We start from the raw sequence: 26,530 nt of genomic DNA on the forward strand, positions 1-26,530 counted from the left end.
GTATGCTTCACCGTGGCCACTTCTTTTGTTCCCTTGACAACATAAGGACTTTCCCTTCTTCTCAGGTCTGTACACGAGCGGCTCACTCCACATGAACCCTCACCTCCCATCCTACCACGTTTCCATCTGCTTCCACCTGCTTCCACCCTCTATCTCAGCTAACCCTTCATGACCAGCTTAACATCGCTTTTGCACAGAGAGGCGTTCCCTATCATCCTAGCATGTATTTCACTGGATCCATTCAATACATTTTTTTCTTGTAGCTGATGATTTAAGGTATTTATGACAATCTGACTTTATATATTAGTTTGACCATTTGTATAACGGCTGTTACTTGTTTTAACCACAACTCCAATTGCAGAGAGTTTAAGCTCTAACATAGCAAAAGTGGAGTCTATTTTATCTGAAACTATATTTCAACACTTTAGCATGGTCTCTTGCATATGATAGGACATAGAAATAAAAATGTGTTGTTAAATGGCTTCTGAGTACATTGAGAGCTCTGATTAAGAATTAAAATAGCTTATGTATTTTATATAGCTTTATATACCTTAGATAAAACTTTATATAAAGCTTTGTACACATGTTATAGCTTATATATTTTTACAAACATTACTTTTGAAATAATGGTCACCCCATGAGCCAGATGACACCATAAAGCTCCGGATCTTTAAGTCCTGATTCGATTTCAACAGTCTTTTAATCATTGCTCCAGAAAGAATTGCTGCTGACAAAGCAAATCATCCAAGAAAGAAAACGCTCAGAGCAATTCTACAATCATGGTTAGCCTATTCCTAAGAACTAATTTCAGGAAATCCGTGGTGAAAACAAATTCCAAAGATTGAAATGGTTATTATTTAGTGATTGCATCTTAAATTGAACACAAGTCAAATCCCCATGGCATTTCCTGATGGCGCCTCATTCATGTGAGAATTTAAAAGTAAACACATTAGGCATGTTTACTCACTTTATCTTTTCAGATGACAATAGACATTACTCTATGTAGTCATTTTACTTCTGAAATGTGCAAAGTGGGGTCTGTTAATATTGAATTGTGTTTGAAATATTTTAGAAGAGTTTCCTATTTAAGGAAATCCTGTGGTCAAGGCCTCATAAGGAAGGAGCCTTTAGTAACATGAGTCACTGCCCTTAATTGGTCTCATTTGCTAGTAATTATTTGGTTATTGGATTTTCTCAAAGGGCTTGCAGAGTGGGTACTGTGGCACAGTTTGGGACGCTCACATGCCGTATTAGAGTCCTTGAATTTGAGCCCCAGCTCTGCTTCTGAGTCCAGATTCTTGCTGGTGTGCACTCTGGAAGGCAGCAGATGTTGGCTTAGGATCTTGGGATCCTGCCACTCATGTCGAAGATCCAGATTGGCTGTTGCAGGCATTTGGTGAGTGAACCAGTGGATGGAATAGTTCTCTCTGCCTTTCCAAAATGAATGAATGAATTTCAGAAAGAAAAGGGCTTAGGTGTTGAAGATAATGCTATCACAGGCAGTCTCCTAAGAAACTTGTTAATTCAGTCCAAATCACTGGCAATCCTAATTTTATTTTATACCCTTATAAGCTGGAAGGATAAAGAACACAGTATAGGAACTACTCAGGCTTCACTTTTTCCCCCTCTTAAAAAGACAACAACAAAGTAAAATCTCTAGATTACATGAATCTACATGATCAATGGAGAATTATTGTGCTATGAAGTAAGGCTTCAAGACCTAAACATCCCCTAAAGGAGGCTGCGGTTACTGAACTGTTGCCTTTACTACTAGAACATGGACTATTGGTCTGAAAGGTTTGGTGGAATCAAATACTTCTGTTTTCAAGCAATATAAACCAGCATAAAATGGGAGCATGAAAATGCCATAAATTCAGAGATGAATGAGGTAACTACATGTGTAGTCCTTAGCATAGATCTGGCATACAGTAAGCACTCAACAAATACTGATCACTGAGGTAGTACTGTGACACAGTGGGTTAAGCTGTGAATTGTGATGCCAGAATCTCCTATCAGAGTGTTGGTTTCAGCCTTAGCTACTCTGCTTCCAATCCAGCTTCCTGCTAATGTGCCTGATAATACAGTGGAAGATGGTTCAAGTACTTGGGCCCCTGCCACCACATGGAAAACCTGCATGGAATTCCTGTAACCTGCTTCTTCCTGGCCCAGAACAGACTGTTGCAGGCATTTGGGGAGTGAACCAGTGGATGGAAGATTTCTGTCTCTGACTCATTCTCTCTCTCTCTCTCTCTCTCTATCTCCATCTCTATCACTCTGCCTTTCAAGTAAATAAATCTTAAGAAAAAAAACCCAGAAACTATGAACTGCATCATCTTTGCTGATATATCTTTGGTTAATGAATAATTCAAAACACTTAAATAAAAAAGAAGACACCAGTGGGAATTAATACTTTACAATGGCTACATAATATTTATATAATTGACATGAAGAAGTTTTCAACAACAATGATAAATGACTGGATGTCCATGACCGTGAAAGTCAGTCTGTGTATTTGTGTGTGTGCAGATGCATATGGTTTTCTTACAAAGAAATGAAGAAATCTTATCATGGGGAATGAGAATTAATATTCTACCCAGAGCTGTTGTCTCCCTTTTCTGGATGTCTTCCAGGTCAGGATGATCTGGTTCTAATTGAGGGAAAGAGAAATAAAGAACAGAAACAGCTCAGCTTAGATTTTTCCCTACAACTTTTTGCGTGAGAAAGATGGGGAAATTAACTGAATATATACTTTCCCCTCCTAACCAAAAGTATCTTCTTCTATCCTCTCTGCTGTGGCCATTCCAAAGTCTCTAGATGTGACAACTTGCCGGTCTCAAACCAATTCTTCTAATAAAAAGGCATAGGTTCTCTTTTTTGTCTGTTCCTTATCACTTTGAATGATATATTCTTAAGGAGGTGACCCCTAAAATATTTGTGCACTTGCTAAGAAAACCACCACGCTGTTAATGAAGTAAATATCTGTTTAATTTACAAACATCAGTAGTGTAACTGATATTAGTCTGGAGAAAGACAAAGCACACCAAATCATACATGTACATCTAATTTTCTTTGTAAAAAAACATTTTTGGGAAGAAACATCTGTATCTTTACGGGGCACCCTGGGATTTTAATGAAGGAAGAGCACAATTCACTATAAATCATGATTCAGTTCTACACTGTAATTTAGCAGCAAACATGTTATCATGGGAACATTAAGGTAATAAAGGAATTTTATTGTTTGGAAAAAAAATACATTTCTGGACATGACAGTCTTTTTGTTTTCCCCACCCCGCCAATAAAAGGGCATAAGAGGTCTAGGGAATGTTAATTTGTCAAGGGTCTACTTTCTAGTGCCGATTGCTACACAGCACTTCTTTTCCATGAGGACCTGTTGCAGGAGGGCCACTTCTTTCTGTACAATGACTACCTGACCTGCAGATCTGCCTCCTCCCCTCTCAGATGGGCCTATTCTCTGCAGGTGTCCTGCATGAGGCGAGTAGGTCAGTGATGCCAGTGGTCAGATGTCAAGGTAAACACACAGACCAACACACAGTTACCCCCAGATAACACACTATGTTAGTACTTCTGCCAAAAAGCAAACAAAATCCTGATTTTTCAGTTTGAAAAATGTACAAAAATATCAGGACAATTATAAATTAATATATATTAAAGCATCAAAAAACAGAAAAAGAATGGCCTAAAACGTTAAGTACAATGTACTTTGATACAATAAATATTCCTCATTGAAACTGAATACTGTATAGGGTTGTTTAGAACTCATAGAAAAAATTCATATTATTACTAATTTATTTATCAATAATCTATTGGTTCTTTATCATCTCCTTTATCATTTATATTACAAAAATTAATACTGGAAAATGGTAGATAAACACTTTTGTGTGCTGTTTCTGAAGACATGCTGACGTTTGAAAAGAAAATAAACTGTATTCTAGCCCTCCACTCCCATTTCCTTTCATGAAAGGAAACTAGATCTTCAGAACAGTTTGTATTTTGCACAAAATATTTCTCATCCTTTCACCCTATCTATGAACTCTGGAGTTCCATCCCTCTGCCCAACATCACCGTGCACACACCCGCGCTTGGGAAACTGCCTTGATGAGAGCAGGGGACACGTGTTTGATGCTCTGGGCGATTTTGCATCAGTGCACAGTCGCTGCCCTGTGCCTTGTGCCTGTGCTTCTGCAAGTCTTGCGTGAGCGACAAGCAGGGTCCGGGTGGCCATGCATCCCACCACTGTTCTAAAGCCGCCGGCGATAGCTTTCTTCACACTTCTCCAGCACCGGGGAAGAAGCTTCAGTTCAAGCATGTCTTTTAGTGTTTTTTCCAAAGGCAGAAAAAAATCTTTATTCTCATAATAAAAATAAGTCCGTTCTGTATTTTACAATATATTTCAAATATTTCCACTATGAGGCATGAATGAGTCCAACACGGTCAAGAAGCGTACAACCTTTCCCAAAGATGGGAGCTGCCGGGGATGCGTTTAGGATGCACACCTCGTGCAGCCGCATTTCACCACCTTCTCAACCTCGTCCACAAACGAGGACCCATCTGTGCATTCGAAAGAGTATTTCCGCCGCTTGCTTCGCAGTGGTGCGCAGCACTGGCCTCCAGCGCACCCGCCTTTGCATTCCAAACGGGAGACTTTCTTGGTTGTCTGGCAGGCAGCATAGCCCTGCTGCTTCTGGTAGTAATCTCTTACTCGCTCCCCTCGACAGGAGATTTCTAGAACGAACAAGAAGCACCAGCAGTTGAACGACAATCACCGAAAGTCACGCAGGGAGACTGTGGCTCCACACCTAACTCACCAGGCACTCGAGGCTTCCCCTTCCCAAGAACTATTTTTAGTGTTATGTGTCTATTACACACTATTGCCTGGTGGCATGGCTTCTTCTTTGAAAAATGCTTTTTTTTTTTTTTTTTGGTTTTTATTTTCGGCAAAGTGAATGCTATATATGCAGACTATAAATACAATGCTGTTGCACTGACAAGAAAATTGGATTCCTAAATCCTTTCCTTTATTGCAAAAAAGGGGAAAAAAAAACCATACACATCTTCTGTTTTTACACTACTAACAGCTGGTTTTGTTTACCAGAGGGAGCAGTTTCAGAGAGTATGCAATTTAATTTATTAGACCTGGAGTTTAATATTATCCAATCTGTTACTTAATACAAGTAACATTCCACTAACTTCATAAATTACCCTAGGATGAAGTAGTTCAAAAAAGAGACATCTGCTAAAAGCTTCCACGGGCACGTTCCTCTTGTTTCCTCCTCTGATACACAAAATCAAATCCATGCCAGCTGGAGGCAAGGCAGGTTGTGATAATGCAGACAAAGGAAGGGGGAGGAGGTGGGCTACAGGTCAGGCTACTTCCACCCCTCACCTGCAGAGTGAGTTGTGATAAATCAGAGGGTTCTAAGATCAAAGGTGAGCTTGTACGGAGACTGAGCAGATATAGCTCCATCTTCACAATGCCCGAAGGCGAATTAGTTACATACATAGAGAGAACAACAAGCAAACCTAAGAGGTGAGTAGAGTAAATGTGCTTCTATGTAAGGTAAAAGAAGAGAATTTTCACAGCAAACCAAGTTGTGAGAAGATGACTGAAGACTGTGTAAAATCTCACGGCGGAGGTTTAGCACACTTCACATCTGGTGCCTTCATAACCCTTGAAAATAAATCAACAGCAGCCACTGCAAGTAATTCAAAGACCTGGGGTTTTTTCAGATCACATCTCTCTCTTCTTTGTCCCTGTCTCTGCGTCTCTCTCCACGTAGCTATCTTCTGTCTCTCTCTTTCTCTCTCAGGTTTGCTTCCCTCACCCCTTCTCACTTTGCCAACATGCGGCTCTGCGAGGAGCGGGAGGTGGCACTGGGCTGGCTTACCTCGATCACAGCTGTCGCCGACGTAGCCGCTGCTGCACTCACAGTAGGGCTGCCCGAGTCCAGAGAGCCTGCACTTGCCGTGCTTGCACTTGATCGCCTGGCAGGGGTTGAACAAATCTTCCTCCTCATCACAGAGGACTCCTCCATGACCCTCCAGGCACTTACAGCTGTAGGAAAATGCATTGATGGGCAAGCAGGTGCCGTGCACACATCTGTGGGGGAGGAGGAACACAGGAATGGAAATGCATTTGGCAAAGGAGATTAAGAATGGAGGAGGCTGGGATGAGTAGGAGACACAGTGCGAAGGGGCAGCCTTCTTTCCCTCCCTCTCTCCTTCTTTCCTTTCTTGGACTTGGCTTTGAACATGGAACATGTGAATTCAACTACCCAGAGAGCTCAACTTACTTATTTCCAACACAAGGGTCATTGGTCCGCTGGTCACAGAGGGGCCCCGTCCATCCTTCCTCACACTCGCAGGAGAAGCCTGACTGACTGCCGGGCCTGCACGTGCCATGGGCACACACCTTCTTGTGGCATGGCTCACAGCCAGGCAGGATGCCTGTCTGCATGGGCACCTTCCGGAAGTCTTGCAGCTCACTGTTGATGTACAGGTTCCGGATGCAGCCGTGGAAGCTGGTGCCATTCTGTCCAGGGGCCTGACGTAGTGATGCCACATTATTCTTCCCGGGCATGCCTGCAGAGGGACACCACACGGAGGGTCAGGCTCTTTGGAGGCCCCTTAGCCACTTGTCATCCAAAAATGCCAACACTGTAGACCTCACCCTAGACAGACAGATATGTGGGCAGGCTAGGGAGTGGAGGAGTTTTCTGGAAAAGGAAATTCTAACGCACAAGCCAAATAAAGAACCTGGTCACTGGAGGTCAATCCTTAAGTTGCAAACCAAACTCTACCCAGACACATACATACATAAAACCTAGAAGCGGAAGTCCTGTACTTAAAGGTAAGACTGGGAAGAGGGATCAGTACTTTCTGCTTTCTAAGTGCCCCCTCCAGACACAAGGCCAGAAGCCTAGAGCTCCACACAACACAGTTTGTAATGCTGCAGCAAGGGTCCAGAGAGCTGGGGCCCTGTGCTCAGTGTCACACAGCATGCTCAGGATGGTATTGGGCTGATGAGAACGCCCTCAATCCTTGAGTTAGAGTTCAGTCCACCAAGTTTCAGAGAGAGAGAGATTGGATTCACAGTCACCATTTACCCTGCAACCTGCCAAGTTCCAAGTCAGCAGCTAATCCAGGTTACCACGGGCAACTTGGCTCAGTTGGGTGTCAGTATCTGAAAAACTTTGTCTTGCTTCTTATCAGGATAGCACCTCATTGGCCTCATATTTCTCTCACTAATTGAGAGTGAGGCCTTCATATTTGAAGAATTCGAGAATATGGAAGAAATCCCTCCACAGAGTATTTGCTATCTTTGTATACAGACGTGCCACTGCTGAAAATCATCTGGTAACCCTGATTTTGGCAAAAGTGAGGAATCTTTCCATTGCCTAAGCCAGACCCTAAAATAGCTCCTGGATAGCATCCTACATGAGGCATCCGTCCAGGTCGCGGTGGGGTAGGGAGGGAGCTGTAGGCATTCAGGGCAGCTGACTCTTCGCACGCTGCTCATGCCCCAGCTGTGCCTGGACCCAGCTGTGCCTGGACAGAGCTGTGCCTGGACTCTGAGCTACTGCTAGAGGTTCCAGGTTGGCAAGATCTGGGCTCTGATTCTCCAGACGAGTTGGTGGTAATAAAGATCAAGGACCACAGCACCTTGTCTTGTGACTGTCCCTTTTCCCAATCATAAGATTCCCAGTTGAGTCCTTGCAGGCACCAAGGTCGAGCTGCAGGGTATTCACTATATAGAAGTCAAGTCTTTCTATTTGGTTCTGTGTGCACTTGGCCAGGCATTTCCCCACTCTGGGGCTGTTTTCTCATCTATAGCAGGTGGACTAGAGCAGCTGCTTCCATGTTGGTCACACATAAGAACCACCAGAGGTGCATTGTCAAGTTCTGAGATTCTGATCCTGTAGGGAAAGCTCAGTGCAGAAAGTTCCATGTCAAAATACAGTTCAATAATTCTGATAAAGATGGTCCATGGTCACACTTGGATGGGCACTAAAGTAAATGTCACAGCTTGTATGTTTCATGATTGCAGGCCTTTAGTCTATGTCTGCCTGGCCGTGGAAACAGACTTGCTTCGTAGAGCAGGGTCAACAGGAGGAAACTGGCCATTTTCAGAAGAGGACTATAGACAGGAAATTCCTTGCTAGGGGGTAATTCATCCTAAGTTAATCACATCCATCCTTTATAAACACATGGGATCTGACATCCAGAGATTTATGGTCCTTTATTCAGAAGGTAAAAATGAGCCAGCGCCGCGGCTCACTAGGCTAATCCTCTGCCTTGCGGCGCCGGCACACTGGGTTCTAGTCCCGGTCGGGGCGCCGGATTCTGTCCCGGTTGCCCCTCTTCCAGGCCAGCTCTCTGCTGTGGCCAGGGAGTGCAGTGGAGGATGGCCCAAGTGCTTGGGCCCTGCACCCCATGGGAGACCAGGAGAAGCACCTGGCTCCTGCCATCGGATCAGCACGGTGCGCCGGCTGCAGCGCGCCAACTGCGGCGGCCATTGGAGGGTGAACCAACGGCAAAGGAAGACCTTTCTCTCTGTCTCTGTCTCTCACTGTCCACTCTGCCTGTCAAAAAAAAAAAAAAAAAAAAGAATGTCTTCCAAACCCATTTTTTGTACTTCATTACTTCATTGTGATGGTACAATGCCCATAAGTGTGCATGTCAAGACTCAATACAGATTGGCAAAATTCCACAGCAGGGAAAAATGATTGGTAAATATGCTTCTTTTAGTTCCAAAGCTAACAATTATGGAAGGTTTAGCACTGATTATAGTGATTTGTAAATGAAAATATTCATATATCCTACATGTACTTGACTTTCAATGGGTATCATAAAATCAACAACTATGCTGAATTCATTTTTTCATGTTGGATTAGAAACTACGTTCCAATTGATAGTCAGAAGCAGATGTATATATAATAGGCTTCCTTCTATGCCAGGGACCTTAGCTGTAGTTTAGTCAACCAACAGATCACTTGGAAGATGTTTTTTAGCCTGAAGAAGCTCTTCATGTTTTAACATTACAATCAAGGAACCAAGTATCAAAGTTGAGGTCCTTTTTCCAATGGTGGCACTAGGAGGGCATTTGTGATCCATGCATGGATCTCTAGGTGTTTGTCTTCCTACTTGTCTTTTGCTCCATAGGCAGTCCTTGTTCTAACTGGACTGTTTTATGGAAAACCATCAAGATTGGTGTTTGTGTGACAGGTAAAGCCTGCATCAAGGGTAGCTGGTAAACTGAGAGTAGGATAAGCTGCTTGTCCACTTGGCCAGAGGGCTGGGGCAGAGCAGCATCAGCTGCAGGCAGCCCTCCCGAGAGTGTTGCTGTCCTTGAGCAGCCTGGTTTATCTTGCTTCCCTTTGCCAACTCCGCTTCTCAAGCCTCTGCCACACAGCATTCAAGGTAGAGCCATAAGCATTCTTTGCATTTGCAATCTTACTCACCCCTGAGATCATGTTCTGAGCTGGGAGCATGAGGGCGAGTGTGTTCTCTGGCAGTGAGGATGGGACAGACATGGCTTCCTTCAGGTCTGAGAGGGCAGGGGAGCTGTCTGGATTCTTCCGCGCCTCCCACCCTCAGGAGGATTAGTACTTTTCTTTTTAGAGTTTAAACCTTTCTTTTTCCCTTCTTGACAAATGCTTTGACCTAAACCATTGCATTTTGTATTAACTTTTTTTGCACTACATTCTAAAGGGGTTTTAGGAGATTTAACAAAATGGTTTCTATCAAAAGCATACAAATCAAATTAAGAATACAACTAGCAATAGCCAGCAGAAAGTCACAAAACTGAGATTGTTTCCCTTTCAGATTTATGTTAAGAAAAGATCGGCAATGTGGGTCACTGCAGTGAGAAAGATCTGAACTTAAGCTGCTCCACTTCCAATACAGCTCCCTGCTAATGCACCTGGGAGAGCAATGGAGGATGGCCCAAGTCCTTGGACCCCTGTACACATGTGGGAGACCCGGAAGAAGCTCCTGGACCCTAGCTTCAGATCCGCTCAGCACTGGCCATTGTGGCCAGTTAGCGAGTGAACCAGCAGATGGAAGACCTCTCTCTCTCTCTCTCTCTCTCTCTGTCTTAACCTCTTTCTGTAACTCTTTCAAATAATTTTAAAAAAATGAAAATCTTTGTTTTTTTTTTTTTTTAACTGAGTCTCAAAAATGCCATTCCCATGAAGCAATTAGATCAGTCAGCTGGCTCTATAGAATCAATGTGCAATACTCTAATTATAATGCATTATAGTTACCCGAAGATGGGTCTTTATTTCTCACTTCCTTGGGAGCAAAAGAGACATTCCATTTTCAACTTTGTATCTTTCATGTATCTGTGAAGTTAATTCCCATAATACCTTAAGTAATCAATAAATATTTACAGAATTGAACCAAAGTCATTGAATTGTTTCTAAAAAATCAAATTCTATCAATGTGTTATGATTTTGGTAATCACAGGGGCTGGCATTGTGGCACAGCTCTCTCATTTGGAGGCCCTCTCCTACGGGTCCCATGAGAACTTTGTAACATGGCTCTGTTCCTCATCTGCCTTCCCCTGGAGGCTTTATTCTGCCATTTCAAGTCTAACCTGTCTTTCCAACTCTCTTTTATTTTAAGGTCCTAGCTAAAGAGAACTACTTCCTATTGCTACAATAAAATTTGCACATTTAACATGTTCATGCATTCATTGAATTTTATTGATGATTGTTCTACATGCACATGAATTAGCAACTGAAATGCCTGTATGGTGTCATCTGACTGAGTAGATTGTGTTGGCCTCCTTAAGAAGGCAGGATGGGGTCATCCACTTCTCAGTTTGCATTGACCTTGTTTCATTGTTTTCTTCATTGTCTGATTAGACCTCTAGGCAACTTTTTTTCTAAAGACCATGTAAACTATATGATTGAAGGATATGAGATGCAAAATACCAAGCATTTGACTGATACAAAAGCAATATTGGTTAATTCTCCACCCCAATGACATTAGTTATACCCACAGCCATGGTGCCTTCACAGCCATCTACAAACTCCTTCTATACATTCCTTGCTGTCATCTTTTGGTGATTGGTTGCTCTAATACCAAGTATCAATCACCTCAGAATTCTTCTACAATGAGGATCAGAGGGTTTGGAGACCTTTGATTTTGGAAGCGAGCTTACCTCCTACATAGAGGGGGGAGTCAAAATTCAGAGTGGACTGCTTTGACAAGTTGGTGATGACTTTGGGGCTTCCGCCATCCACAGAAAGGGAGAGACTCTGATCCAGGGCAAGCAGCTCCACAATGTGGAAGTTCCCATCATTGATCGTCTCCACACTGCAAGAGAAAACAACGTAGCTGACCCTTCTGTTTTATTTTTATTCATGGAAAGAAGTTTGAATAGAAGCTTCAATAAGTGTGCTGTGGGAAAACACACTCCTGTCTCACGTTAAGGAAGATAGAGAGCAGTGGTTGATTTTTATTTTAAAAAAAGATATTTTCAATGAAATACAATCAATTTCAACTTCTCAGGAAGTGGCTATTGTTCTCCCATTGGGAGATATGGAAATGAATACATTTAATCTTTACTGGGCCACACTGTCTCAAAAAGCAGGAATTATAAAGGATAATTTATGCCATTGCTTTTAAATGTCACAAAAGTTCCATTTACTAGGTATTGTTTGATACTCCAAATAACATTAAAAAGACAAGGATGCGGCACCTGTGCCAAATGTACACCACAGACACTGATGTTAGGAAGTGCTGGCTTATCCCCTAATAACATTGTACACTAGGACTCAGAATCAAATACATGAAGAATCAACTTGCTAAGATCTTTCCACTTAAAAATTATTTATTTATTAGTTTGAAAGGCAGAGTGACAGAGACAGAGGAAGAGAGGGAGAGAGATCTTCCATCTATTGGTTTATCCCCTAAATGGCTGCAACGGTCAGGGCAAGGCCATGGTAAAGCCAGGAGCCAGGAACTCCATCTGGTCTCCCATGTGGGTGGCAGGAACTCAAAATACTTGAGCCATTATCCACTGCTTCTGGGGCACAGTTAGTGGGAAGCTGGATCAGAAGCAGAATGTTTGGGATTTGAACTGGCATTGTAATATGGGATGTGGTTTAACATACTGTTCTACAACAACCATCTCTCTTTTCATATTTTGAAATTTGTTCATTGCTAATATGAGAGATCTTCAAAAAGCTCATGGAAAGTATAATGAAAAAAAAACTATGCACGAATTATAAAATTTTTGCACATATACAGCTTTTAATTCCATTTTATTTTTTAAAGATTTATTTATTTATTTGAAAATCATAACTACAGAGAGAGAAAACACACACACACACACACACAGAGAGAGAGAGAGAGAGAGAGATCTTCCATCTGCTGATTCACTCCCCCAAATAGCCACAATGGCCAGGGCTGTGCCAGGGGAAAGCCAGGAGCTAAGAGATTTACCCAATTCTCCCACAGGGGTACAGGGGTCCAAGTACTTGGACCATCTTTCTCTGCTTTCCCAAGTCATCATCAGGGAACTGGATTGGAAGTGGAGCATCCAAGACATGAACCGGCATGAGATGCTGACACTGCAGGTGGCATGTTAACACACTATGTCATAGCACCAGCCCTTAATTACAATTTCCAAGAACTTTTTAAAATTCACCTTCTATGTTCTTACTTCCTCTGCTTTTCTCAGAACATTGTCTGCCTGTCACATGATGCTACCGTGAAGACGTCTATGCTTAGAGGAGAGATGGAATAAAATATAGGAGGCTAGCCACAGTCATGTCTGGGGAGCAGAGTTTTACACTGTTCCTCCAGTTTTTTTTTCTACAGGTTCATAGGAAACTACTATTAAGAACTATTCACTAATAAACTGGAAAACCTTGAAGAAATGAATAAATTACTGGATTCATATAATCTACAAGATTAACTCAAGAAGATATAGACAACCTAAACAGACCCATAACAAGCAATGATATTGAAGCAGTAATCAAAAGCGTTCCATTAAGGAAAAATCCTGGACCTGTTGGTTTTACTACTGAATTTTATGAAACAAAATAAAACATTTTTGCATGGTTCATGTCACTTTAGTCTGATCGCATTCCACTGCTTGCTGACAGATAATAAAATGTTACTTTTTTATGTGAAAACAGTTTGAAGGATTCTGAAGTCATGTGAAAATATCTGAAGTTCGCTGCACACCATAAGACAGATAGCAAGAGGAAATACCCAAATCCCCCTCGATGCCCACATGCCAGCTTTGAAGAAGTTACAAAAAACGAAACTCCATCCATAATCCCAAAGAAAAATTTTGGGTATAACCTCTTGAGGGGGGAATGTTAGGTAGGAAGTCAGTTATAAGCTTATGTGTGTGTAACAGGCCTAAAGAGAAGACATCTATGTCCAGCATACTCTGCATCTCAAGGTCATCCTGATGGTGTATTCACATGCTGCCCTGCCCTGACCCCTTCTACCTGATAACCTGCCAGGTGGAGGTCCCCACCCCTTCTGCCTGACAATCTTCCACAATCTCCCAGGTGCAGCCCAGTATCTGCATCTCAAACACCCTGCTCCCTTCCTCCTGTCTGATAACATTTGCATCCATAAAGTCCTTTGTGTCAGACCTTCAAGAGAGAAGTTTTTCTATTTACATCCAAAAAGCCCTTTGTTCCAAGAGGAGCAGAGGTGGGGAAACAAGACCCATCTCCTTAAAAACCCCCAGCCTCAACTGGACTGTGCGCTCAGTCCTCTGCCTCTCTGCTGAGTCGCCCGCCTGGCCTGGTCAGGTGTAATCTCTCCACTCAAACATGTAACCTCGCTCCTTGCCCTGAACTCCCCCCCGCCCCCAGTCTCTCAGGCTCTGTCTGGAGAGGTGCCCATCTGCCTTACGGATGTCCCTTCCCTAATAAACCTTGCTATTTTACCTCCCACTAAAAAAAATATATATCTGAAGTTCACTTGGTTTAAGTGGGTAGAAGAATCCACATGTTTGTGAATCTTTGACAGCCTGTCTTGGATACCAACTCTTACCAAACAAATGTTTTGTACAAGCATTTGGTGCAGAGGTTAAGTTACTGCTTGGGATGGTTGCATCCCCCATCAGAGTGCCACATTCCAGTCTCTGCTCCACTTCTTATCCAGCTTCCTGCTAATGCACACCCTGGGAGACAACAGGTGATGGTCAAGCATTTGGATCCCCATCAACCATGTGGGAGACCTGGATTGAGATCTGGGTTGCTGGGCCAGCTCTGGTTGTTGTGGGCATTTGTGGACTGAAACAATGGATGTAAGATCTCCTTTGTCTGTGCCCCCATCTTTATGTCTTTCAATAAATGAGCATAAATAAAAAGTATCAAAAAATTAAAGTTAGATGTGTCAATTAACAATTCTACTTTCATTTTTTAAAAGATTTATTTTATTCATTTGAAAGATAGATTTACAGAGAGAGGTTCACTGGTTCTGCTGGTTCACTCCTCAGATGGCCGCAATGGCCAGAGTTACACGAATCCGAAGCCAGGAGCCAGGAGCTTCTTCTGGGTCTCCCACACAGGTGCAGGACCCAAGGATTTGGGCCATTTTTCTACGACTTTCCCAGGCCACAGCAGAGAGCTGGATCAGAAGAGGAGCAGCCAGGACTAGAACCTACACCCATATGGGATGCCAGTGCTTCAGGCCAGGGCTTTAACCTGCTGTACCACAGCACCGGCCCCTCAACAGTTTTACCTTCTACACATTGAATTATCCAAACATTTAACACCATTAAAACTGGTAGAGGAAACAAAAGGCTAGGAAATTACTTTTTAAATAAACTCGTTTACCAGTATTATGGTCTTAAATAGAACTCTCTTCTAAGGAGATATTCTCAGTAGTGATATCAACTAGTGGATAAGCATATAGATTTTGGAGTCAGATACACTTGCATTTCAATTCTGGTTCTGTTTATTAAATGTTGAACCTTAGAAAAGTTGCTTAAATTACTCATAAAATCCAATTTAATATCTAGTGAATGCTAATAAATATTTCTCTTTTCTATGGTTAATTTGAGATCTATGTGAAATGAGTTTTTAAAAATCTATAGCATAGTCAAGTTAAACCTTAGATGTTAGTATCACTATTACTCCTACCATGACATTTATCATCATAAAAAGTGGTTTGGGGGAAGGCTTGTTAAATCATCATGTAAGTCATCTAGGGGCACAGTGGGTTAAGTCAAGGCTTACATATATGAGCTCTGTTTCAAGCCCTAGCTACTCTGCTTCCAGTACAGCTCTCTGCTAATATGATAAGGAAGCAGCAGAAGATGGCTCAAGCACTTGAGTTTCTGCCACTCGTGTGGGAGGCCTGGATGGAGTTCATGACCTCTGGCTTCAGCCTGACCCGCCCTCGGGTTTTACAGCTTTTTGGGGACTGAACCATTGGATGGAAAATCTCTTCATTTTTTTCTCTCTGTCACTTTGCCTTTCAAATGCATAAATAAATCTTAAATGGTAATCCAATACTATTTCAGAATCTTCTTCAGGAAGAAATTTAATTCAGCTTTATTTTTAATATTAAATTACAAGATAATGCTTAAGGTTGGCAGAGACATTATAACTTCTGTGGAGCCTATCTTGCTAAAACTAGTGAAAGCTTTAAAGTAAAACAGTAAAGGGCTGGCATCATGGTGTCCAGTTTGAGTCCCAGCTGCTCCACTTCCAATCCAGCTCCTTGCTCATGTGCCTGGGAAAGCAGCAGAGGATGGCTCAAGTGCTTGGGCCCCTGTACGCTTGTGGGAGACTCAGAAGCAACCCCTGGCCACTCAAAGCTGTTGTGGACATTTGGGGAGTGAACCAGTGGATGGAAGACCTCTCTCTTTCTCTCCCTAACTCTGCCTTTCAAATAAATAAAATATTTTTAAAAGAATAATAAAGTAAAGCATTAAAATAAATGTATATAGAGACAGAATAGAAGCCAATTGTTTTTTTCCCTGTTGGCCATGCACACCTCTCTAAGTGATTCTGTATGGAATGTTCTATGAACATTGATCTTTATTTGATTATAAATATTAATGAGGACAGCCCCTTTTATTCTTAAAAATTGCAAAGATAAGACTTCCATGTCCTGAGCAATGGATTCGTGGTCACATACTGCTCATTCAGGCATGTCTTTGTCAATGATGTTTGATGCAGAACTGAATGGCTTGAGACCTTTAGGATTTTGTACATCCTAATACAGTATTGCAGGCAGGAGGGCACAGGTGGGTAATTTTACCATCAATCAACTTGATTGCTTACTGCTCATTTATTATTTTCTTTGTTCCTTTTTTTTATTTTTAGATTTCATATCTAACTCTCACCGATTGTGAGTTACTTTAATGTAGGGGCTATGTTTTATTTATTTCTGTATTTTAATGTATCCAATAAAATGGTGCATGATAGAAGCTTAATACACGTTAAGCAATACAAAGGTGATGTATCCTGAATAACATACAGAGTTTGTTTCTCTGAGAAACACTCACTACGTGTAATTATGGGCAAAAGACTTCAAGCATATTCAGGACAGGAGCGTAAAAGATTCATTTTGTGAAAAATAACTTTAATTTTCCCTGGCAGCATCCTGACGGGCAGTTCTGAGAGTGCTCCCGCTCCTTTCCTAGTCCTCACCAGAATGTGATGTTGGGTTAGGAAGATCTTAGGCAATTTTTCTCCAGACTATTTTCTTCCTCATCAGAGAAATGCAGATGATAAGAGCAAATAATTGTTTAGTACACATTACAGGTAGGGTACTGTTGTAAGAACTTTTACATATGTTCTGTTTTTAAGCTTCAAAATGATTTGGGCACTTATTCAAGGTGACATAGATATAGATAGATAGTGGAGAAAGCAGATGTGAAGCCAGGTGGTCTGACTCAGGTATATGTTCTTTTATTCATTATGTACCATGTTTTCACTGAAAATCAGAAGAGTACCTAGTAGTACATAAATGACATATGTATAAATACATATAATATATATTATATATAAATATATGTGTATAAATGATATATACTAGCATGCCTGCGATATGTGTATTTCTCTCAAAAAGCCCAGGAATAAAGTTATTTAACAATCAACCTTATATGATAGCCAAAAAACTTAATACATTTGTGAAAAAATCATTGAATTGTAAAAAAAAAGGTATTATAATGAGAATCTGAGGGTTACATGAATACTTGTGAAGTATGTGGATTTGCAAATGTGCTCTGGAGTTTATTTTTTCCAATGGTGAGAGATTCAGACTGATCACATTTTTCTCCCCTTCTAAAAGTTTTAAATATCTCATCTGACCATTCTAGAACTTAACAACATTGAGATGAATTCCATGTATATTTATCTCCCTGGAACTAAGTGAAGCCTCACTTTGGCCTTTTAACAGGTAAGGCTTAGATTCTTTGCTTTTTAGGATGATATTCTGTGTATGAGGAGTGAAGAGAATATATAAGAGTTAAAATAGTCTACATTGGGGGCTGGCACTGTGGCACAGCGGGTTAAAGCCCTGGCCTGAAACGCCAACATCCCATATGGACGCCAGTTCTAGTCCTGGCTCCTCCTCTTCTGATCCAGCTCTCTGCTATGGCTTGGGAAAGCAGTAGAAGATGGCCCAAGCCCTTGGACCTCTGTACCCACGTGGGAGACCTGGAAGAAGCTCCTGGCTCCTGGCTTTGAATCAGCACAGCTCTGGCCATTGTGGCCATCTGGGGAGTGAACCAGCGGATGGAACATCTTTCTCTCTGTCTCTACCTCTCTCTGTAAATCTTTGAAATAAATAAAAATAAATCTTTAAAAAATAAAAAAAAATCATCTACATTCGTGCTCCTTGCTGTCTTCTACTGCATGAGATAAACTTGGGCATATCTATACACATACTTTAAAATAAAATGCTGTATACACATACTTTAAAATAAAATGCTGACCAACTCTCCAGTTGTTGCATGGTGAGGCTGACTGAGCTGTCGTCTATATTTCAGTCTATGGCAGTCACCTTCTCCAAAACCTCTTACAATGCATAACATCCTTTTAGGTCCTGATAAGTAGTGATAAACACTTTCACCACTCCCTAGGGAACTATATATTTGATGACTCACCAAAGTAGCAAGTGAGCCACTTCACTTTAAACATTTCCACTGGGAACATAAATTGCATTTATTACCATTACTATGTAATTTTATTTTATTACACTCATCTATTACCTGAGATTTTGTTTTCTTGCATTTCTAGACTAAATGGATGTGTAAAAACAAACTAATTATTCTATGCCTATGGTTTGCTATAAAAAAGAGCTTTACAACCTGAGGCTTATAACAAAAGAAGAACTAAAATGTCTCTGATTTTCTGTCTTCATTCTGCAGGACACATTAATGATGACACTTTTATATTTCTATCTCAATCATAAATCTCAAGGCCTACCAGAAATTCAGTAAACAGTTCATTATTGCATATATAAACTCTCGCTTTTTGCTTTAAGATGAAAGTATCTAGCATGTGGTGGAATAGGATAGAGATGAGAAACAAAGCAAACCCAGATATTCATCTCACATTGATATTCCTGGGCTGAAGATGTTTCATCTGTGAAGCGGAGATGTTAATAAGAAATTCCCCAGTCTATCTCTTTAAACTGAGGAATGGGAAGCCAAGTGAGATCAAATATATGTTTATGGATATTATTTGCCTAGGTTTTTCAAAAGAATGTTGTACAAAAGTTCAGCAAGTAATGTGATTTTTTAATATGTATAGACATGTAAAGATCATGGCTGTTTTGTTTTTGTTTATTTTTAGTTTTAGAAATACGCCTATGACATTCATGAAATCTGTTCTCTTTATGGTAATGTCATTTTTTCTTTTTTTATGTTTTGACTTTTATTTATTAAATATAAATTTCCAAAGTACAACTTTTGGACTATAGCGGCTTTTTCCCCTCATAACCACCCTCCCACCCACAACCATCCCATCTCCCACTCCCTTTTCCATCCTTTTCCCATCAAGATTCATTTTCAGTTTCTTTATATACAGAAGATCAATTTAGTATATACTAAGTAAAGATATTTTAATCAGTACTTTTAAAGCAGAGTAAATATTGTGCACTGAAATATATAGAAAGGGTTCTCTACATTGGAAATGCAGACAAATGTGAGGCCATCAAGTTCTTCTTTGGGTACTTACTCATTAGTATCTGGGCAGATGAGAAAAAGAATCATCAGTCACCAACAGTACCAATTACTTATTGATTATCAGTAAGCCTGTCCTGTGCGAAGCATGAAGGCAGATGTTTTGCATGCATTACTTCCAATCCTCACAGCCACACATTAAAAAACCTTCTGGCTGTTAAGAAGAGGAAGTGCAAATGCCAAAAGAGGTGTTGTAACTTAATCCAAGTTTTTGAGCTAGGAAATAGTGGTGTCTTCCTGTATGGCATAACAAGCATGGCTGCAGGTTTCCTTTGGAAACTAGAAGACCATATAGATTCTGTTTCCTGTCTGCCCTCAGGGAGACAGAGACTCTTTGCTGAGCTCCTTTGTTCTTTCTAATGAAATGTGGGCTCTGCAATTCAGAGGCCAGGCACCACACCAAACCAGCAGTAGGCAGCACAAATTCTCCTGAAGTTCACTGGTTCCCCAAATATGGAAACTGATTTAGGTATATTCTTGCATATGGCTAAGATGAACCCTTGGATTCTCTAATCTTAAAACAGTAGCTGCCTGGTTTAAAAAATGACATTAATTTGAATTTAAAGAAAGAACACATATTTTCATTAGCAGCTTTTTAAAAAATAGCTCCTTTTATCTAGATTAAAAGAAAGTCACTTTGAAGGACAGCAAATTATTAGTCTATCTGAGAATAAAAAAGTATTACTGCATCCCTCTCTGAGTGCCTACTGCTGATGCCAGTGTCAAGTTTAGATTTCCCTCCTTCCTTACAAACCTCTTTCCCTCCCTCCTTCCTTCCATCTGTCCATCATCCATCCATATATCCATGGCAGTATTAGTGACTTCTTCTTCACTATTGTCTAAACCTGTAAAATGAGACATGTGTCCCATATCCTACACTCATTCATTTGATTGACCATTCATTTTATCTGTGTTGCTACTTGTTATAGCCCTTTGGTCAACCAGGAGTTGGCAAATGTGTAATAATCAACTCTGAAAAAAAAATGAACTAAAAAGAGTCTATATTTGTAATATATCTTGGTTTCTGTAGTGGAAATCCTTCCAGCATGGTCTATTTCAATGCTGACAGCAAGCATGATGTTGGGGACCTTGGATGTGGGAAGCAATGCTCACCATCTGCTTTCGAAGCACAGCTTAAATATATTACACACATGGTTTACCAAGTGTAGCCACTGGAGCACGGCATCACCTAGGAAGTCGTTAGAAACAGAAATACTTTCAGGCCCACTGGAGACCTATGGAGTTGGAAACCAGTGGTGGCATCCAGCAAGCCGTGTTTGCACATGCCTTTCAAGTGCAATGCATACTATATATATTCCAACCACTCTATACCTCTGCTTGCATGCCTGGTTCCAACAGTATGCATGTCCACAAGAAACCAGGATCTTGTGTCAGAAAATATGCATGCTGCTTTACTTCCAGAATTAGAGGAATAATTACTATATCTTAGGTTTTCCTAAGCATAGTTAAGGCTAGGTTAACTACTATCCTAAATTTTAAACAGTAGTTGACTATGTTTTCATGGAAAAACATTGCTTTGGTCATTAGTTTGGATCTAAAGATTATATATATATACATACATACACTTTAACAACTTAAAAAGTTTCTCAGAAAAAGCCTATGGTCTAATGGTTAAGAAGTTGGTTATGATGCCAGCATCCCATTTTGGAGTACCTGGGGTTTACTCCTGTTCTGACTCCTGATTCTAGCTTCCCGCTAATGTAGACCCTGGTAAAGAGCAGGTGATAATTGAAGTTGGTGTGGACATTTAGGAGTAAGCAAGCAGTTGGGAGGCCTTTTTCTTGCTCCCTCTGTCTCTCTCTATCATTGTCATTCTTTCTCTCTCTGTGTGTGTAGGTGCAATTGCCTCTCAAATACATAAGAAAAAAATGTTTCTCCTTCTCTAGGTTAAAAGAAAGTCACTTTGATGGGCCACAGATGATCAGCCTAGATACAATTGCATGAAATAACTGTCTTCATATAGAATTGTTTAAAAAATAATTGGCATCTAAATTGAAAATTTTAAACTAAAACTATTTTATAGAAACAATAGCCTAATGCATTACTTTTCCTTAATTTTAACAGATTTGACTTACAAAAAATAAATTCATTTCCCCAAATGTTGAAAATTAATCAGACAGCTGAAAAGATGTACCCAACACACAAAATTATTCCTATGTATAATGCTCCAATAGCCTATTCAGTAATGCATAATTTAGAAAGCAATGTTTCAGCAAAGTAAATGTTACAGCATAAAATTGTGGCAATTACAGGGAGGTACAATGAATAAATTCTCTAAAATAAGAATAAGTAAAACATTTTTAAAATACCAGTGTTATGTACTTTTACCAATGTTATAATCAAGATCTAAAAATTGATTGAACTAAACAAAGTGGTCATTAGGTAAGAGGCTTTGGAGGTTTCTGGATTTTACATAGAGAGTTAAGACTTGGGGCAAACTGCAAATGAAGGTGAAAGAAGGAACAAGATTAAGAAGAAATCCAGTGGGGCTGGCGCTGTGGCACATTGGTTTAAGCCACCGCCTGCAGCACCAGCATCTCATATGGGTGTCATTTTAAGTCCTGTTGCTCCACTTCTGATCCAGCTCCCTGTTTGGGAAAGCAGCAGATGCCCCAAGTGCTTGGGCCCCTGCACCCATGTGGGAGACCTGGATGAAGTTCCTGACTCCTGGCTTTGGCCTGGCCCAGCTCTGGCTGTTGTGGCCATTTGGGGAATGAACCAGCAGATGCAATGTTCTCTCTCTCACTCTCTCTCTCTGTCTCTGTCTCTCTCTCTACCTCTCCCTTTCTCCGTATTTCAAAAGCTTAAAAAAAAGAATAAATCCAGTACACTTGTGATGCCTCAGTAACTGGTGATGTCTTTCATTGAAATGAGAATGCAAAGGGAACAGGTTTGCAAGAAACAAATTAAATGAATTCAGAGTTGGACATTCTGAGTTTGTGATGAGAGTTACTATCACTGTTTACTAGTTCCCATGCATTTTTCTAAATCTTCTGTATGTAGCAAAAGCATAAAATTATTTTCATTCGAGTCTAGTTTATAGCCCTGGAATATTTTCCTGCTGGACTATGGTCTCTTTATTTGTTAAATTCTTTATTTAGTAAAGATAATCATGAGCCTTTCACTATAAGTTAAGCATATGTTATCTTAAAAGTATATTTTTAAATTTAAAATTCATAAAATTCTTACTACAAACCTGCAAACATGGCATTATTATTTGTTATTTTCATTTAGCAGAAAAGGTCCAGAGAGCTGATGTGACTTGCTTAATACACATGGTTAATGGATAGCAGAGCTGGGCTGGCATCAAGTCGACTATCCTAAGCGCACCTGCTCTTTCCTATTATTTCAATTTTATTTCTGAGTGGTAATGACATTTAAATGGTACAAAAATCAAAGTGACATAAAATGGCATTCACACAAAAGGCTTGTTTATACTGCTTTCTTTTCTCGCTATGCCCACTTTACCTTTATGCAAAGACATGAAAATATTAATACATTTATTTGTTATTTTTCTTTGACACAGTTTGCCTTGTTTGCCATGCTTTTTTTTTTTTTTTTAATGAAAAGCATGTCTTGGAAATCTTCCAATATCACACATAGAGTTCCCTGATTTTCTTTGTTTTTCTTTTTCTCCTTTCTTATGAATTTTCTTACTGTTATACAACTTACATAAAAAGACAGATATACTATACATGTCGTTCTGAATTCTTGGGAGAGGTTTCTTTTTACTGAAAGGTAATGTAACACCTTTTCTTGACTGGTGTGCCATGAATTAAAAGGCAAGACTTAAAGCTTTTTTCCTGGGTGGTCAGTTGGCACAGTGGTTAAGCACCTGCCTGCGAGTCCCACATCCCATGCTGAAATGTCCAGTTTGAATTTCAGCTCCTCAGCTTCAGATTCAGCTACCTGTGAATGTGAAGCCTGGGAAGCAGCAGGTGACGCTTTAAGTGCCACTCATGTAGGAGACCTGGCAGGAGACCCAGGCTCCTGGCTCTGACCTGGCCCTGCCCTGGATGTCGTGGGTATTTAGAGAGTGAACCAGCACATCTCTGTCTGCCTGCCTGCCTGCCTGTCTCTATCTTCCAAATAAATGAAAATAAACAGAGATGATTTGTATCATAGTTGCTTCCCCTAGACTTCACACCTTATACCTCTAGATGATCTTCCAGCAGAAACACGCACTTGAGGTTCTCAATGACTACTCTGCAACATGATATAGTTTTTGTAAATGTCACAGGGTACACTCCATTGTTGGTTAGACAAAATCAGTAGTGAACATAAAGTCAAAAAAAGCTCTTTAGAGTTAGTAATCACTTGGATATAACTTGGTTTTCGACTACTTATCTACAAACATTTTATATGAACACTAGGTTTAATAAGTCAACCCCAGAATTTTACTATGGTTTTGAGAACTCTATAATGTTTCATTGCATAAAGTAAAACACATTAAAAAATTCTTAAAAAATGAACCACGAATTTATAAAATCATTTTATGGGCTGTGAAACACTTAGAGGCTGTATGATTAAAGGCCTAGTAATATCTAAACTGTTGGCACTAATTCTTAACCATTTGGTGGGAAAATACCTATTGTGTTTCACTTGGAAACCAGTAATTATGTTTTTTCTCTGCTCTTAATCTTCACCATCAGAAGGAATACTGAGTTCTATTCATGGCTACAATCGGCATCTACTTTCCCAGAACTATCAAGAGGGAGCAGATAAGATGTGAAGACCCTTTGAAGTACATTTATATACACAAGAATAAAGCCACCATGATTGAGGCCACTGCAATCTCTACTTTATGCTATGTCCCACTCACTTGTTACCAATGATACTTGTGTTTGGCCCACAGATGTGGTTTGTCTACTTAGATGGCATTAAAGCATGCATAAAGGAGAGAAAAACTTCCTTAAATTCCTTAAAAAAATAAAAAATTCACAAAACTTAAAATAATAAAAATGAAAAACCTAGAAATCATGTTTCTTCTATCCTTGAAAAACAAGGAGTCTGACAAAACCTGGGCCCCCATTTCTACTGGCAGCACCGAGGAGAACTGAATAGATGCAGTTCTGTGTCAACAAAGATTTGCTTTAAGCTCACTATCTGGAAATTTAAGCTCACTGTCTGGAAATACTGGGTACCTGGCCCCATCTCCTCAGGGTTGGAGTTACCTCTGCATATGAAAAAATTAGCTATGTAACTTGTCTGTAGGATGACAGAGAACTGGTGTTGTCACAAATGGTATCATGAAGTGGGCTGCTATGGCTTGAATGTTTCCACCAAGTTCACAGTTGGAAACTTAGGTGACTTCCTCAGGAATGGGTCGGTATCGTGACTATGGGAGTGGGCTAGTTGCTGCAGGCACAGGTTCCCTATGAAAGGATGAGCTCGGCTACCTCCCCACCCCTTGCCACGTGTGCTCTCTTTCCCTTCTGCTTTGACTTATATGATGCAGCAAGAAGGTGAGCACAAGATGCAGGCCCCTTGACCTTGAACTTCACAGCCTCTAAACATATAACACATAGATTTCTGTTCCTTATAAATTACCCAGGCTCAGACACTCTGTTATAGCAGCACATAAATGGACCACAACACTTGATAAAGTCAAATGATTCCCTCCCTTCCCTCCCCTCCCCATTAGAAAAATGACAGAGGAGAAGCAGTTCTTCATTAAACAATCTTTTTTCACCTTTACCAGTAAGTGAGAGATCTTCACCTGTAAATGGCAGAAGCCGGGTGAGAGCCAGTGTCGTAGCTGGCACGGACACGACCCCGGTACAGTTCAACGGCGATATGGTCTTTGTCACCTTTGTACAGGAGGATGCCACTGTCTTCATCTGTGGCTATCTAGTGGGAAGAAATCTTGGCATTACTGGGAGGTACAGGCAAACAATCATGTTTCATCAAAAAGAAACAGATTTCAAGAGAAGTGGAGAGCTTTTACTATGGTTTATTTTCTCCTTGTTGCTATGAGAAAACAACACTTGCTGAAAGTACAACTCAAAAGGAAACTCGTTCCTAAATTACATAAATTCACAAAGAAACTACAGGACTACTAACAAATACTTAAGTGAATATGTTGGATGTGCTCAGAACTTTCTTTGCTGGAAATTATCACTTACCTGCTTTTGTCACTCCCATACCAGGGAGAGAACCCGGAATCAGATACTTTGATTTGGGACACAGGCATCCTAACTGCTTGGCCAAATGCCAGACGTGGGAGCCAGATTTTTAAAGCAATCCTGCCAGCCTGCCTGCCTCTCAGGATTCCTCTACCCATGACTTCAAAAGAGCCCTTGCCTCTCATTTGGGTGTCAGAATAAACCAAGTAAGAAGGGCTCAAGCCTACAGGAAACTGGCTGTGGTCATTTGGATTCAAAATACTCACACACTCGGATTTTGTTTCCCAGGTAAAATAAGCATATAGCCCCAATTTGTCCCACATGCCCTAAATTCACTACCCCTCATTGAGTCAAATCTCTTCTTTGGGAGACTGAATGACTTCCTCAAAGGTACACCATGACTTGGTGGAAAGACTTCCAATTTAAGCTGGTTAACTTCTGGTCCTCTCTTCCAGGTGTTGGGTGGAGAGTTAACCGGTGCTGGCTGCATTGAGTATTTTGCCTCAACTGCATGCTCCTTGGCTCCTGTTTTAAGGACAGCTTCCCCCTTGCAGAGCTGCACTGCAGAGCCATAAAAATACAGGAACCAAATGCCTTTACCAGAGCATAAAATGAAGGAACATATTTTGCTGCTGTATGTTTTTTCATAGGATCAAGTAGTGAGTAAAAATACCTGGTTTCCATTTCATCTTGAAATTACAAGTGTCAAAGAGAAGAATTACCGAGGCTTTTATACAAGGAACGTGTTCTGTCACCGTGTCATGAGTCTCTGTCTACTTAAGGAATACTATCATCCACAAGCTACTGTGGGTGTTTATTCACATCGGCTCTTGTTAGAGAGGGGCATCTCACCTGGAGTGTGATGTTTGTCTGAGGCCGCACCTTGGCTGAAGGGATCTGAAGATAAGACTCTTTGTTCACAAAATTCACACTGACCAATTTTTCACATTTCTCTCCCTGGTAACCAGGCAAACATTGACATATGGGCTCATTTATCCTGATGATGCACTGTGCTCCATTCTGACAATCAAAATTATCACAGGGGCTGGTACGAGGGAGGACCATGGGTGGAGAAAACTCACAGAACAAGCCACTAAAGAATAAACAGAAAACGAATAAATCAGATTTACTCAATCATCAAGCTGAGGGGAGTTCTGGCACACCTACTTCTAAAGATAAATGTGTA

The 26,530-nt window shown here is 40.7% G+C and overlaps 1 protein-coding gene across 2 annotated transcripts in view; it reads right to left on the reverse strand.

Annotated features, from left to right (window-relative positions):
• Positions 1–3,845: 3,845 nt before the first annotated feature.
• SLIT2 (slit guidance ligand 2) overlaps positions 3,846–26,530 on the reverse strand; it is a 388,499-nt gene continuing 365,814 nt past the window's right edge. For both annotated transcript variants that reach the window (XM_062212660.1, XM_062212659.1), the window contains 6 exons: positions 26,197–26,437; positions 24,939–25,069; positions 11,186–11,340; positions 6,312–6,600; positions 5,907–6,118; positions 3,846–4,743 (listed from right to left, as the gene is read on the reverse strand). In XM_062212660.1, coding sequence (XP_062068644.1) covers positions 4,502–4,743; positions 5,907–6,118; positions 6,312–6,600; positions 11,186–11,340; positions 24,939–25,069; positions 26,197–26,437 — 1,270 coding nt within the window. In that variant the 3' untranslated portion in view covers positions 3,846–4,501. The remainder of the gene's footprint in view (positions 4,744–5,906; positions 6,119–6,311; positions 6,601–11,185; positions 11,341–24,938; positions 25,070–26,196; positions 26,438–26,530) is intronic.

This window comes from Lepus europaeus, chromosome 16 (genome assembly GCF_033115175.1).
Source record: "Lepus europaeus isolate LE1 chromosome 16, mLepTim1.pri, whole genome shotgun sequence".
Classification (NCBI taxonomy): Eukaryota; Metazoa; Chordata; class Mammalia; order Lagomorpha; family Leporidae; genus Lepus; species Lepus europaeus.